The sequence below is a fragment of the Sapajus apella genome, unplaced genomic scaffold (assembly GCF_009761245.1).
Source record: "Sapajus apella isolate SASKATOON/1434 unplaced genomic scaffold, GSC_monkey_1.0 scaffold86, whole genome shotgun sequence".
NCBI lineage: Eukaryota > Metazoa > Chordata > Mammalia > Primates > Cebidae > Sapajus > Sapajus apella.
In genome coordinates, this window is record NW_022437026.1 from 3,271,626 (window position 1) to 3,287,822 (window position 16,197).

The following is a 16,197-nucleotide window of genomic DNA, read 5'->3' on the forward strand; positions in this document are numbered from 1 at the left end:
GAAACTGCATCAACTAATGGGCAAGATAACCAGCTAGCATCATGATGACAGGATCAAGTTCACACATAACAATATTAACCTTAAATGTAAATGGGCTAAATGCCTCAATTAAAAGACACAGACTGGCAAATTGCATAAAGAGTCAAGACCCATCGGCGTGCTGTATTCAGGAAACCCATTTCGTGCGAAGACATGCATAGGCTCAAAATAAAGGGACGGTCAAATATTTACCAAGCAAATGGAAAGCCAAAAAAAAAAAAAAAAAAAAAAGGCAGGGGTTGCAATCGTAGTCTCTGATAAAACAGACTTTCAACCAACAAAAATCAAAAAAGACAAAGAAGGGCATTACATAATGGTAAAGGGATCAATGCAACAAGAAGAGCTAATTATCCTAAATACATATGTATCCAATACAGGAGACTCATAAAGCAAGTTCTTAGAGACCTAAAAAGAGATTTAGACTCCCACACAATAATAGTGGGAGATTTTAATACCCCACTGTCAATATTAGATAGATCAATGAGACAGAAAATTAACAAGGATACTCAGGACTTGAACTCAGCTCTGGACCAAGTGAACCTTAAAGACATCTACAGAACTCTCCACCCCATATCAATAGAATATACAGTCTTCTCAGCACCACATCACACTTATTCTAAAACTGACCGCATAACTGGAAGTAAATCACTCCTCAGCAAATGCAAAGAACAGAAATCATAACAAACAGTCTCTCAGACCACAGCGCAATCAAATTAGAACTCAGGATTAAGAAACTCACTCAAAACTGCACAACTACACGGAAACTGAACAATCTGCTCCTGAGTGACTCCTGGGTAAATAATGAATTTAAGGCAGAAATAAGTAAGTTCTTTGAAAACAGTGAGAACAGAGACACAATGCACCAGAAACTCTGGGACACAGTTAAAGCAGTATTTAGAGGGAAATTTATAGTACTAAATGCTCACAGGAGAAAGCGGGAAAGATCTAAAATCGACATGCCAACATTACAATTAAAAGAACCAGAGAAGCAAGAGCAAACAAATTCAAAGGCTAGCAGAAGACAAGATCAGAGCAGAACTGAAGGAGACGGAGACATGAAGAACCCTTCAAAAAAAAAAAAAATAAATGAATCCAGGACCTGTTTTTTTTTTTTTTTTTTTTTTTTTTTTTTTTTTTTTAAAGATTAACAAAATAGATAGACCACTAGCCAGACTAATAAAGAAGAAAAGACAGAAGAAAAGACACAATAAAAAATGATAAAGGGGATATCACCACTGATCCCACAGATATACAAACTACCATCAGAAAATACTATAAATACTCTATGCAAATAAACTACAAAATCTAGAAGAAATAGATAAATTCCTGCACATATACACCCTCCCAAGACTAAACCATAAACAAGTCGAATCCCTGAATAGACCAATAACAAGGTCTGAAGTTGAGGCAGCAATTAATAGTCTACCAACCAAAAAAAGCCCAGGACCAGAAGGATTCACAGCCAAATTCTACCACAGGTATAAAGAGGAGCTGGTATCATTTCTTCTGAAACTATTCCAAACAATAGAAAAAGAGGGACTCCCTAACTTATTTTATGAGGCCAGCATCATCCTCATACAAAAATCTGGCAGAGACCCAATAAAAAAAGAAAATTTCAAGCCAATAACCATGATGAACATCAATGCAAAAATCCTCAATAAAATACTGGCAAACCGAATCCAGCAGCACATCAAAAAGCTTATTCACCACAGTCAAGTTGGCCTCCTCCCTGGGATGCAAGGCCAGTTCAACATACGTAAATCAATAAACGTAATCCATCACATAAACAGAACCAATGACAAAAACCACATGAATAGCTCAATAGATGCAGAAAAGGCCTTTAATAAAATTCAACACCACTTCATGCTAGAAAAGGAAAACTCAAAAACCAAACTCAATAAACTATGTATTCATGGAATGTATCTCAAAATAAGAAGAGCTCTTTATGACAAACCCACAGCCAATATCATACTGAATGGGTAAAAAAGCTGGAAGCATTCCCTTTGAAAACTGGCATAAGACAAGGATGCTCTCTCTCACCACTCCTATTCAACATAATATTGGAAGTTCTGGCCAGGGCAATCAGGTAAGAGAAAGAAATAAAGGATATTCAAATAGGGAGAGAGGAAGTCAAATTATCTCTGTTTGCAGATGACATGATTATATATTTAGAAAACTCCATTGTCTCAGCCCACAATCTCATTAAGCTGATAAACAACTTCAGCAAAGTCTCAGGATACAAAATCAATGTGCAAAAATCACAAGCATTCCTATACATCAATAATAGACAAACAGAGAGTCAAATCATGAGTGAACTCCCATTCACAACTGCTACAAAGAGAATAAAATACCTAGGAATACAACTTACAAGGGATGTGAAGGACCTCTTTAAGGATAGTTACAAATCACTGTTCAAGGAAGTAAGACAGGGCAGAAACAAATGGAAAAACATTCCATGCTCATGGATAGGAAGAATCATATCATGAAAATGGCGATATTGCCCAAAGTAATTTATAGATTCAATGCTATCCCCATCAAGCTACCATGAACTTTCTTCATGGAATTAGAAAAAACCTATTTTAAATTTCATATGGAACCAAAAAAGATCCTGTATAGCCAAGACAATCCTAAGCAAAAGAACAAAGCTGGAGACATCATGCTACCTGACTTCAAACTATACTACAAGGCTACAATAACCAAAACAGCATGGTACTGGTACCAAAATAGATATATAGACCAATGGAACAGAACAGAGGCCTTGGAAATAATGCCACACATCTACAACCATCTGATCTTTGACAAACCTGACAAAAGCAATGGGAAAGGATTCCCTGTTTAATAAATGATGGTGAGAAAACTGGCTAGCTATGTGCAGAAAGCTGAAACTAGACCCTTTCCTTACACCTTATACAAAAATTAACTCAAGATGGACTAAAGACTTAAACATAAGGCCTAAAACCATAAAATTCCTAGAACAAAACATAGGCAATACCATTCAGGACATAAGCACAGCAAAGACTTCATGACTAAAACACCAAAAGCAACGGCAACAAAAGCCAAAATTGACAAATGGGATCTAATTAAACTAAAGAGCTTATGCACAGCAAAAGAAATTATCATCACAGTAGGAGAAATGTTTTGCAATATCCATCTGACAAAGGGATAATATCCAGAATCTGCAAGGAACTTAAACAAATTTACAAGAAGAAAACAACTCCATCAAAAAGTGGGTGAAGGATATCAACAGACACTTCTCAAAAGAAGACATTTATGTGGCCAACAAACATATGAAGAAAAGCTCATCATCACTGGTCATTAGAGAAATACAAATCAAAACCACATTGAGATACCAACTCACACCAGTTAGAATGGTGATCATTAAAAAGTCAGGAAACAACAGATGCTGAAGAGGATGTGGAGAAATAGGAACACTTTTACACTGTTGGTGGGAGTGTAAATTAGTTCAACCATTGTGGAAGACAGTGTGGCGATTCCTCAAGGATCTAGAACTAGAAATACCATTTAATCCAGCAATTCCATTACTGAGTATTTACCCAAAGGATTATAAATCATTCTACTATAAAGACACATGCACATGTATGTTTATTGCAGCACTATTCACAATGGCAAAGACTTGGAACCAACCTAAATGCCCATCAATGATAGAGCAGATAAAAAAATGTAGCACATATACACCACGGAATACTATGCAGCCACAAAAAAGGATGAGTTCATGTCCTTTGCAGGGACATGGGTGAAGCCAGAAACCATCATTCTCAGCAAAGTAACACAGGAACAGAAAACCAAACACCACATGCTCTCATTCACAAGTGGGAGTTGAACAAGGAAAACACATGGACACAGGGAGGGGAACATCACACACCAGGGCCTGTTGGGGGTAGGAGACTAGGGGAAGGATAGCGTTAGGAGAAATACCTAATGTAGATGGCGGGTTGATAGGTGCAGCAAACCACCATGGCATGTGTATACCTATGTAATAAACCTGCACATTCTGCACATGTATCCCAGAACTTAATTAAAAAACTCCACCTGACTAGAAAAAAAAGTCTGAAACATTTTACTTCATATTATACATACTTTTTTAAAATAAAAGGCAGAAACATTGAAGGAAACAAAACTTGACGTGAAAGAACCTTGTGCCGGAGTTCTAGAAGGACCTTGAAAATCAGTTTTAAAAGGACTTGCTCTCACATAGTCTTTTTCATGGCTGCTTGAGTCATGCTGAAGAGATAGGCTTCATAGATTATATTTAAGAAGTTGTCGTCGTTCTGGAAAACAAATAGAAAGACCCAAGAGAATGCAACTTGGTTGGCAGACACAAAAGGCTTCCTCTGTCTTAGAGCTGAACCAGCATTTGGACACTGAGAGGCTCATCTCTCCCTGTCTGATCTAACAGCTGGTGGTTTTTAATTGCACGTGTGAATGTTATGTGGGGTTGAGGCAAGGCCGGACAGAGCTGCTGGTTTTCGACGGTCAGTATGCACAGTAGCAAGAGCTCATTACATACAGCACAGGTGGGCAGCCGAGCCACATGGCAGCATGGAGCAAGGTTTACTCAAGAACAGCCTGGGTCTGCTGCATGAAAAGACAAGGGACCTCAGCAGACAGAGGAGTTAGGAGGACATGATCCAAGTCAGTGGTCTCAAAGTTTGGTTAAGAGATTGCTGTGGTGTGTTTTTTTGTTTTGTTTTGTTTTTGAGACCGGGTCTCACTCCATCAACCAAGCTAAAGTGCAGTATCACCATCATAGCTCACTGCAGCCTCAACCTCCTGGAGTCCTCCCACCTCAGCCTCCCAAGTAGCTAGGGCTACAAGGTGTGTGCCATCATACCTGGCTTTTCTTTGTCAGTTTTTTGTTGAGGCAGGGTCTCAATATGTTGCTCAGGGTGGTCTCGAACTCCTGGCCTCCCCAGGTGTTGGGATTACAGGCATGAGCCACCGTGGTTTTTAAAGGCTCTCCACGTCACCTACAATGTGTTTACTTTGTTTTGGGCATTACTTAGGATTTTACTTCCAATATGCTTCATCAGTACTTCATCAAAGTCCATGTAAGTCTTTCCATAAGTTATGGAAAATTTCTGGCCTTGGCAAGTGGGCAGGAATAAGACTGGTAGTCTCTGGGCTCTTTTGCCTGGCCAAGAGTGGGAATCATGGTCTAATCAGTGGGTTTCTTCATTTTTTAATTCTAGAGGCTTCTCCTTCCCACTCAAATTCTTTGCAGCGTTAGTAATTCACCCACACTTCACATTCCCCCTTCATTCCCTCTTGGCACCCCACACAGAGTTAGCATTATTTTCATGCAATGAAGAGAGTGATGTTATCCCTTTTTTTCCTACAAAGTAGTCACAAAGTTCCTATGCATGAGGCTGCATCCTAACAAGAGGCAGAGACTAAAAACAGACCATTTTGAGTGACTGGGAAGATGAGGTCTAGTACACAGGAAGAAGTAAAATGCATTCCGACATGGAGCGAGGGGGAATGTAATTTCTAACCAGCCGTGTTCAGCAACTACTCTGGACTAACAGAGTCTCAAGACAATGTGATCTGAATGGAATGAGCCAGAAAAACATATGGATCTTTTAAATTCAAACTGAAGAAATTTGCTCAAAGTAAAGAAGTTCATAGACGTCCTTTCTAATTCCTCATGAGCTTACCAGGAATAGCTTTAAAAGGTGGCAAATATTTTTTATCCTGACATTTATTTATTAATTAGTAAGGCTCAGTTATTTGCTGCTGACCTTCTTTATATCTGATCGTTACTACACTTCTGCTGTTTTCTAGCCCATTCCTTTCATTCTCTCTCAAACGGTTTCCTTCTTTGTAGTCTCACTATGTTGCTCAGGCTGATCTTGAGTTCCTGGCCTCAAGCAATGCTCCCACCTTGGCTTCCCGAAGTGCTGGGAGTACAGGTGTGAGGAGCCACTTCGCCTGGCCAACTTGTAGGCTTTTAAAAAATGTTTTACTAATAGAGACCAATGTCTTTTTGAGTAGGACAAGACAACCGCAGAAGGGCTAGCCTGCTCTCTAAAGGCCACCTGATGCTTAAGCAAAGTGCCGCAGAAATTTTCTTAACAACTATCTACCAAAAAGACACCTATATTCCACTTTTCAAGGCCTACCATTTATATTTTGGGTGTGCTTTGCTGGGGCACCTGTGCTGAATGTTCTCCTGAGGCTGGTCCCTGGTAACATTCATGTGGATAGCATGGCCCATGGGACAGCACATGGGAAGTGGCACTCAGGGGCCAGGCTAGGGGCCTGCACGGTAGCAGGAGCTCACATGCAGCACAGATGGGCAGCTGAGCCACATGGCAGCATGGAGCATCCCCGCTGTGTTATGAACGAGCTGCTTGCCTCACCAGTTGCTTAGCCTCACTTTCCTTTTCTGTAGAATAGGAAAAATAACAGGGTTGTTGTGTGAGGAGTGAATAAGTTAATATGTGTGTGGCACTTAAAACAGGGCCTGGCACCAGCTCTATGGGGTGTTAGCTGTTACTGTGCTCACTATTATTTCACAATTTCATAGACAAGTGAGACAAGCGGCTCACAAGGAGTCCTGTCGTTCCATCCCATCCTAATGAGCAGATTTCAAAATGACTTGTAAAACGCACCTGCAGCAGCCACGGCCATTACTTGCTTCCCTCCCTGTTTTCCACTCGCTCAGTGACCTGTTCCCCACTCGGCAGATGGCCCTTGCCCAGGACTGCTCCCACCTCTACTTCCCAATGGTGAGTTTTCTGTCCGGGCCCCCGGCAGCACCCAGGGTCTTCTCAGAGACTGCTTAACCACCAGCGTATGCTTCCTTCTCTTCTGACAGGTGACAGCTGTCAAAGACAGCTGTCAAGACAAAATCCTTAAAGAGCTGAGACACCCAAAGCCACACTTGGTATTCTAAATAACACCGAGCTAAATGAGCACAGAGCCACTGGGGTCAGGATGAGTTGTTACACACACCTGTTACTCTCAGGGAAGCTAAGCAGGCCATGGCCAAGTCTTTATATCAAAGTCACAGCCAGGAAGCCAACAGGTGTGGTCAGGTGCAAAGGGAGACGACGTGCCCGCTTACCTGGATGAGGTACAGCAGTGCTTCCTGGAGCTGGAGCTTGGTGAGTGGGCTGCTGGTGATCAAGGAGGGCTCTGGGCTCTGCATGGGCAGGAGGAGGCTGGTGGCGGCAGCAGGCAGCTCCTGGCCTCCCACAGGCAAGAGGCCGCTCTCCCTTTCTTTTGGTGGGACGGAGGTGGATTGTGTGAACACCATGGGGGACATGAGCAGAGAAGGAGCTGCTGTAGCAGGGATGCGCTGAGGTGAGATGACCTGCTCACAGCAAATACACACAGGGTGGGGTCAGGAGCAGCTCACGGCATGACAGCTTGCAGCAGTGGATGCGGGTGATCTAAGCATTCCCTGTGCACAGCTTCCCTAGCTGAGAATAGTCTACGCGTAACTGATTCTTGTTCCACTCTCCGTGCACCTTCCTCTGGCATCACTGAGCAGCTCTGGTATGGTGTGCTGTGGTGACTGCTGTTCCCACTGCATATGAAGCCTGGCCTCTGAGTGACAGTTTATTTTTCAGGCTGACTGCCAGTATTTGGCAATCTGCATTTAGGACTACTGGCCTTTTCCTCGGACCTGTCATGACTCTGACTTAAAGGTCTCACAACCTATGTGAGCTGCAACCCTTACTTGATAGGGGCCTACCCATTTCCCCTCCTGACCCTGGAGCACAGAAGGTGCTATGACAGCAACTCCCTGCCCCTCCTGCAGCCTCACGCACTTCTCTTTGGGAGGGAGAGTGATGTGTGGCTCCACCCTTTCTGGGTTCTTCCCTGACAGGATCTGCCTGCCTGCAGAGCCCGCATCTTTAGCTTCTGCAGCAGACGTGCCGCCTGTTGCTCAGCCCTGCCATGGCCTTGTCTGTCTGGTGATTCTAACTCCCTTGGCAAACAGACCTGAAACCAAGTTTTCTAACAGCCCTTTCAGTTATGCAAGTGACATTTTGATCCTTAGCTGACTGACTCCTACAGCTATCATTTGCTTCTAACTCAGGGAAAAAAAAGAATGTTATTTATCAGCCTCCTAACTCCCCAGAAGAGCTCCTGAGAGGGAGGCACAGAGGCCAGCAAGCTAGAAGTTGCTGTAATTCTATAATCACTCCCTTAGCACCTCTTTGAGCAGAAGTTGGCCTAGAGGAAGGCAGGCTGTTTCTTTTAACTTGTCCCTACGTGACATTTCGAGGAGCGGTGCTGAGCAGCGATGCTCCCCGGAGGAGGAGTCAAGCATTCTGTGCACAGCGTGGGCTGCTGAAATGCACGCCTTCCTCACTCGGCTCTTGATATTTGTGAGTACTGAAAAGTCAAAGGAGTTGTACATTAGAAATGTAAGTCAGACTATATTCATTCCCTGCTTCTAATTCTAAATCATCAAAGAGAAAAAAAGCAGACGTTTTTAAAAGAGGGACAATAACACTGAAATGAGGGGGAGCAGGAGTTATGAATATTGTTTCTATAGCAGCCAGTACTCAGATTAGGGATGTTAATAAATAATAAAGGAGAACACTTTGACTCAGGGGCTCACAAAGACTTTTGGTACATGCCCAAGATCTTTCTTTTCAAAAAATGGAATGTTTTGTTTTGAGACAGGGTCTCACTCTGTTGTCCAGGCTGGAGTACAGTGGTGTGAACATGGCTCAGTAAAGTCTCAACCTCCTGGGCTCAAGCGATCTTCCCCCTCCTGCCTCCCAAGTAGCTGGGACCATGGTGGCACGCCACCAAACCCGGCTAATCAAAAACAAAAAAATTTTATAGAGACAAGGTCTCACTATGTTGCCCAGGCTGGTCTGAAGCTCCTGGGTTCAAGCGATCCTCCCATCTTAACCCCCTAAAGTGCTGGGATTACAGGCATGAGCCACTGTGCCTGGCCAAAAGTGATAGATTTTTGAAAAACTGTTATAAGTTACATAATAGACCGGGCACAGTGGCTCACAACTGTAATCCCAGCACTTTGGGAGGCCAAGGTGGATGGATCACCTGAGGTCAGGAGTTCAAGACCAGCTTGGCTAACATGGTGAAACCCCGTCTTTACTAAAAAAAAATACAAAAAATTAGCTGGATGTGGTGGCAGGTGCCTGTAATCTCTACTACTCGAAAGAGTGAGGCAGGAGAATCGCTTGAACCTGGGAGGCGGAGGTTGCAGTCAGCTGAGATCGCACCATTGCATTCCAGCCCGGGCAACAAGAGTGAAACCGTGTCTCAAAAAAAAAAAAAAAAAAAAAAGGTACATAACAAAACATGATGAAAGGCCAGCGATTATGTATGTGATACACAGGGAGAACCTTCCAATTTTTAAACCCAATGTACTTTCAATACATGTGTTCCAATCCAAAGGGAAAACAATTCAGTGTCAGATCTCCAGATGTTACCCACAGGCAGACGATCAAGCTTGTGGTTTCCTCACTGTCCCAAGTCAGTGATAGACATGGAGAAGCATCTTCCCTAAAGGACAGGATACTTCTAAAAATGGTCCTATTTTCCCTCTCTGGCAGTTTGTGTGGGGGGTAGAGGTGGGTGGCATGCATATCTCTCCTGATCTTCATTAGGCTATACTGATGATGCTGAGAAAGATAAAAATAGGCTGCGCCTTTAAGGAGGAAATATGCTGCTTTCTGTTTATTTCAAGAACCTAGAGCATGGGCTGTGGGTAGAGGTAAGGAGTCTGTTTTCTTCATCATTTTGTACCCACATGTAGACAATGCCTGACATGTAGTAAGTGTTCAAAAATATTTACTAAATAAGTGAATAAGCAATAATTTACTGTAGACTGAAACACCAGAGGAGGTCAGATGCTCAGTATTCTAGACTGATTTCAAAGCAGACCATACTATGTTCCTACAGTCAAAGATGAGGCTTTTTTCCCATGTCTATGTTGGTCTTCAGACCTCCTAACATTATGACAATTTAACTCTACAAGTAAACGCTCTCAAAAAGGCAGGGGGAGGTTATCACATTGTTAGCCAAAGTGAAGATTCTCCTTTCAGGTAGAAAGTTCGGGCAATCAAGATGCACAGATGTGGCTTCTGGCACCCTGCTCCAAACAGAAATGTACATGATACATGGTCCTTACAGCACAGAAGTGAACTCTAAATTTCACTGCACTATAGTAATACCTTTTCGTCTCTTTTTTTTTTCTTAACGGACAGGGTCTTATTCTGTCACCCAGGCTGGGGTACAGTGGCACGATCATGGCTCACTGTAACCTCTGCCTCTTGAGCTCAAGGGATCCTCCCACCTCAGCCTCCCAAGTAGCTGAGGCTGTAAGTGTGAGACACCAAGCCTGGCTAACTTTGTTTTTTGTTTTTGTAGAGACAAAGTCTTTCTATGCTGCCAGGCTGTTTTATTTTGCCCCTGGTACATATTTACCTGAAAAAGAGGAGTCTGCTGTTCTGTGCTGGATGTCTTGCTGAGCCAGGATTCCAAGGGTTTTCCTGTTCTAGAGCTCTGAGTGAGCACAGGAAACCTAGCGGCCAAGGCTGGCCGGTTAGAGGCATGCAGCTGCTGCTCCTGCTGCACAATCTGAAGCTTCTTCAGCAACTCTTGAGGGGAGATCACTCCGGAACTGCCACTCTGATTACCAGAGAGGGGGAGTGTTTGTCTTGGGAGTGTGGACTGTTCTCTTCCATGAGCCTGATGTCCTACTGTCTGAGGTGGAAGGCAGCCATTGAAATAGGCCTGTGGTAGCTGAGCCAGACCCTTTCCTGGAGCCACAGGGGTGACAGAAGTGGGAGCTCTGCTGCGGTTCGGCGCGGCTGAGCTGGCAGGTGTTGGTGTACTAGGGTCACACTTGTTTCCAGCCCCCAGTGGGGTACTGTGAAGTTTCTCTAACAGGTTCTGAGTTCTGGAAGCATTTTGTATACCACAAGAAGTCCCAGTGTTGTGAGGAGACCCTGGCTGGACAGGTCCTCTAAAAACTTCTCCTGCAGAATGGGAACTGCCATTTTCACAGGGCCGGTTTTCAGGCAGCTCTGACAATGGGTGGAGGTCTGTGTTCCTGACCATGAGTTTCTGAATCGCCGGACAGAGCTGCTTCTCAACGGGGGGCGAGTGTCTTTTGGGTTCCTCATAGGACAGGGAGCGAACAGCCCCCTGCCTAATTGGAAGCTTCTCTTGCGGCTGCTGTTGCTGCAGCTGGTGGTGGTAGTGGAGGGTCTGTGGAGGCTCTACAGTCTCCTGACATGCAGCTTTGTCCTGCTTCCCAAACAGAGCTGTCAAGGATAAGTGCTGGGGTTCAGGGTCTAAGGTCTGTAAAAAATAAAGATATCTGAGATGAGTCTGCAAACAATTTGGTTATTTGAGGGAGTGCTATGAAACCTAACTTACCTAACTGATGACTTACTCTATTTACAAAGGATCGATTAGAGGGAATGAAAATCATATAATCAACTTTAAAAATGAGACTCCTTTTTTAATGTCAAAATTTTTCATAGCCTGCTCCCCTTGCACTCCCAAGACAGTTGTTATATTTTAGTATCTGTTGACTGAAAAATCAGGTATAGGATCTTCGAGGGCCTGGGGTTTCACAGATTGGAAACCACCTTGGTAGGAAATTATATGCACTAAAAACATACACAATCTCTTCAATAGGAAGCCCATCTAAGCCTGCAGAGTAATATGAGAAGGAATATGAGAATTTCTGAATTTCTAGTAGCTTTTCACAGAATTATAGAAATCTAGGGCTGGAAAGAAACGGAAGACTTTTAATATAACTTGATCCTTTCAAATATATAACGGTAGGGTTTGAAGAGTCCTTGGATACATAAAATCTACCTTGGCTCAGACACTTACAAAGCTACTTCCTTCCTGCTCTCTACCTCTTTCTGTTGTTTTCTGCATAGTTGCACTAACAAAACACAAGGCACAGTGGCTCATGCCTGTAATTCCTGCACTTTGGGAGGCCAAGGTGGGCAGACTGTTTGAGCTAAGGAGTTCAAGACCAGGCTGGGCAACATGGCAAAACCCCATCTCTACAAAAAATACAAAAATTGCCAACATAGCAGCACAAGCCTGTAGTCCCAGCTACTTGGAAGGCTGAGGTGGGAGGATCACTTGAGTCCAGGATGCAGAGGTTGCAGTGAGCCAAGACGGTGCCACTGCACTCCCGCCCGGCAACAGGAATAAAACCCTATCTCAAAAAGAAAACATGAGCTTCATTTTAAAATTATTTTATATTCAGGTCGCTCTATTAAAATATAATAAAAACTTTTGATGGAAAACAAGCAATAAAAAGAAAGCTAAAAAATTAGAAAAGACTTACTTTTTTAAAAAATTCAATATAAGATTTTCATTACTAGTCTTTGTGTCTTTTGGCTCCATGTTCATTTTCAAAATTGATTTAAACTAATTCCTTTAAGAAAATCTTTCTAACTAGTCATAGCCATGACAAAATGATACAGCAATATTATATTTATAATCATTAATGGCACCTACAGATTGACAATTTTTGTCATGGCTATACTATTCTGAAATATGTATACATACACTAATACAAAAGCTGCTGTAATGTTTTTAATTTAGATTGCAAATTCAGTAACAGGTCATCCTGTCTGAAGAGGAATTTTCTATCACTCCTCTGGACTCTGAGGTCTCTGCAGCAGCTACCCCAGTCTATAGTGCGGGCATTGCATCTGGCACAGAGGAGGTGCTCAGACGTGTTAAACTCAGTTTTGTTGCCTTGGTTGTTGTTCTCTCAGGTGGCCTCGGGAAACCACCTGTCCCAGAAGAATACGGACCCAATGGGTAATGTTTCTGTGATCTCTGACAATGTTATTAGTTTACTAGGGTGTTTTCTGATTTTTGTTTTTTGAGACAAGGTCTTGCTTTCTTGCCCAGGATGGGGTGCAGTGGTGCATCACAGCTCACTGCAGCCTCAAATTCCTGAGCTCAAGTGATCCTCCTGTCTCAGCCTCCAGAGTAGCTAGGACTATAGATACATGCCATCATGCCTGGCTAATTTTCTTGTAGAGATGGGATCTTACATGTTGCCCAGGCTGCTCTCAAACTTCTGGCCTCAAGTGATCCTCTTGCCTTAGCCTCCCAAAGTGCTGGGATTACAGGCTTGAGCACTGTGCTGGCTTGTTGTTTTTTAAAAAATACATCATCTCTTAAGGAGTTCAAGTTCACAAGAGATTAGCACAGTATGTGCTATATTACAAAAGTAAAAATTTTAACCCTCTTCTAGGAAGAGTAAATGATTAATAATGAAAAAAATCTATATTTTGAAATTTCTCTTTCTTGGGTTTACCTGAAAGCATTCTTCAGCAACACCAGGCCCTCCTCTGATTATATTCTGGGTCAAAGTTCTTTAAGAATTCTAGAGACACACTGAATATGACAAGCAGAGGACTCTGTACCTGGCTGGGCTGAGGTATATGCGGTAGCTGGTTTTCACTGGGTTTCACTGGAATTGGTTTGATGAGATTGGGGTTGTCATAGATGGCAGATGAACTGGTTATCTTTTTTGGCTCAGAACAGGTTTTACACTGAAATAGAAAAAAACAACAACCACCTCATTTTTGGCTTCAAAAAGCTTTAGTCTTTTAAAATGACTACCTTTTTACTTCTTATCTAATTGGTAGATGCCTGTTTTGGATAGATTTTCATGCACAAAGGAAGATCCCTTAAATTTCTCTAACAGCTATGTTTGAGTATAAATCAAGTTCTAATTTAATTTTTTTAGTTGGACAATTCAGTGCTCTAAATATTACTACTAACACCAGCCGCAGGACCAAGGGGTTCTTAGACACCTGTTTAATTGAAAGGCTGTATATATATCCATGCTTAATATATTGACTATACATTTAAATACATGCAGGCTAATGCTTTTCAATAATAAACAATTATAGAAACTCTTTCTTAAATAACATGACAATTTAAGCAGTTGACTTAAAATTGGAGAGTAGCTGAGTACATTCATCAAAGTAACTCAACCTTTTATGGTCTATAGAAATGAAAAAGCTGATGCAAATCACTGATTTAAAAATTACTAACATCATCTTTATTTAATAAATGTCTTCTTGCATAAACAGAATAATTCAAATCTGAGTGTTCTGAGCCACTTACTACAAATTAGAACTTTGCAGAGAAAGAGAAAAGCGACAAATCTCATCATTTCAAACACTGACTCATTATCATACATTAACCAACGATGCAATTGCTAACACAGTCAGATTCATAACAAAAGAGCACAGCAATGATATTGGTGTCTAGTTTGCCAAAACACTAAATAAAACAATGTAAAATGCTGCCTTTTGTACTATGGGACTCTCTGAAGCATCATTAGTTTCCACTGTACACTCAAGGCCTCAGGCCCCAAAACATTCCACACTGTACCTGACGTGAAATGAAATGTAAACACAATCTTGTCCCTTGGGAACCCAACATTCCCAATGTGCTTTACAGTTATCAGGGTGTGTTTTCTAATGCAGCGATCTGGGGGTGTGGCATCTATGACCACTGTGTGCACTGTATGTAAGGTTAACCATACAAAAGATTAAATCTTTTCTTCCAGGCATTCTATCAATAATTCGTATATTTGGCACAAGTACTATGTGGGATGTGCAATCACTTTATAAGTCATAAAGTGTTATCTCCAATTCTTCTTAGGTGAATGATGGAATGGCTGCATGAACCAATTGGCCTGGCTTTCCCAAGACATGGATAACCAAGACAAGATAAGCATACAGGCTTAGGTATAATCCCTTACACAATTGTCTATTTCTATGTTCAGAAACACTGAATTTCTGGCAAAGAAAAGCAGATTTTTCCCAGCTTCCCTATGCCCATTTTCTTATGGGCTAAGAGGCTGCTTTGTCTCTTGATATGCATAACCCTAATAGCTTTTCATAGTCAAAATGTATCTCCAGAAGCTGTTTTCTGTGTCACTATGACTGTCTACCTACAAAGCCTTGCTTTTATGTAACAATTGCTCCCTCTTATCAGAGTGCTCAGAATTAATCATCCACCTCAGTGCTTTGTAGCTCATTTTCCAGTTGTTTAATTTTCTGTGCTTTCCCGACCCAAATATTTTTAAAACCCTGGGGGAAGAAACAGTTTTTGAAAAAGTATGTAATGGATTCTTCACAGAAAACCTGAGGCATTTCTTTAAAATCTCAAAAACTTCCTCTGTTGGATGCTGAGGCTAAAATACAATAAAACCTCAAAAAGTATGTCATATAATCCAATTTTAATCACACACAAACACATACATACATGAACATATGTATTTATATCAAGAGAGATGTCTGAAACAAAATACAGTAAAAGTATAAAAAGTTTCTATCTTTAGGTTATAGAATTATTGATTTTATTTTTTATATTCTTTTGAATTTTATCATTTAACAAAAAAAATTTCTATAATTTCATAAATAACTCATAGCTATACCCAGAAAAGAGCCACTAATTCTTGTCTTAAGCCACAAAACACAAATCATCCACTTCTGAATACTCCAAGCCTAACTATGCAGCCTGTAGAACATTTCTGGTCCTGGCTCTTGCTCTTACTGAAATTTGGTTATTTTATTGTTCACTTGCATCTCAACTAGAATTGAATAGGGAGGAGATAAAAAGAGATGAAACGCCAATTAACATCTTTGCTACTTTACAGCAGATTCACAGAAAGTTACTTCTCAAAAGAGAATGCATGAAATTTTGGCCGAAATAAGGTTTTCAAATTATGTTATCAACTTCCTGTAAACTAGATAGACTTCACTTTACCAATATCATATATACGGGTAACTCAACATTTGTCCTACTTTTACTTCTTTGGATATTTGCAAATTTAAGAATTCTAGAGAGCCTTAGACATAAGACCTGAAACTGTAAACCTACTGGAAGAAAACATAGGAGAAAAGCTCTCTGATAATGGTCTGGGCAATGATTTTTTTTTGTTATGTGACCCTAAAGACAGGCAACAAAAGCAAAATAGACAACTGAGATCACATCAACCAAAAGGCTGTTCCACAGCAAAGGAAACCACAGCGTGAAGAGATGACCTATGGAGTGGAGGAAAATACCTGCACACCTTACATATGATAAGAAGTTAATGTCCAAAATATATAAAGAACTCAAACAGTAAGAAAACAAATG

The 16,197-nt window shown here is 41.5% G+C and overlaps 1 protein-coding gene across 5 annotated transcripts in view; it reads right to left on the reverse strand.

Annotated features, from left to right (window-relative positions):
- Positions 1-4,097: 4,097 nt before the first annotated feature.
- The window catches only part of DCP1B (decapping mRNA 1B), a 53,243-nt gene continuing 41,143 nt past the window's right edge, over positions 4,098-16,197 (reverse strand). For 3 of the 5 annotated variants that reach the window (XM_032254295.1, XM_032254294.1, XM_032254296.1), the window contains 4 exons: positions 13,464-13,592; positions 10,477-11,355; positions 7,127-7,375; positions 4,098-4,328 (listed from right to left, as the gene is read on the reverse strand). In XM_032254295.1, coding sequence (XP_032110186.1) covers positions 4,248-4,328; positions 7,127-7,375; positions 10,477-11,355; positions 13,464-13,592 — 1,338 coding nt within the window. In that variant the 3' untranslated portion in view covers positions 4,098-4,247. Of the gene's footprint in view, positions 4,329-7,126; positions 7,376-9,258; positions 10,142-10,476; positions 11,356-13,463; positions 13,593-16,197 lie in introns of those variants that run through there. The other 2 variants (XM_032254297.1, XM_032254298.1) reach the window with 2 other exon arrangements.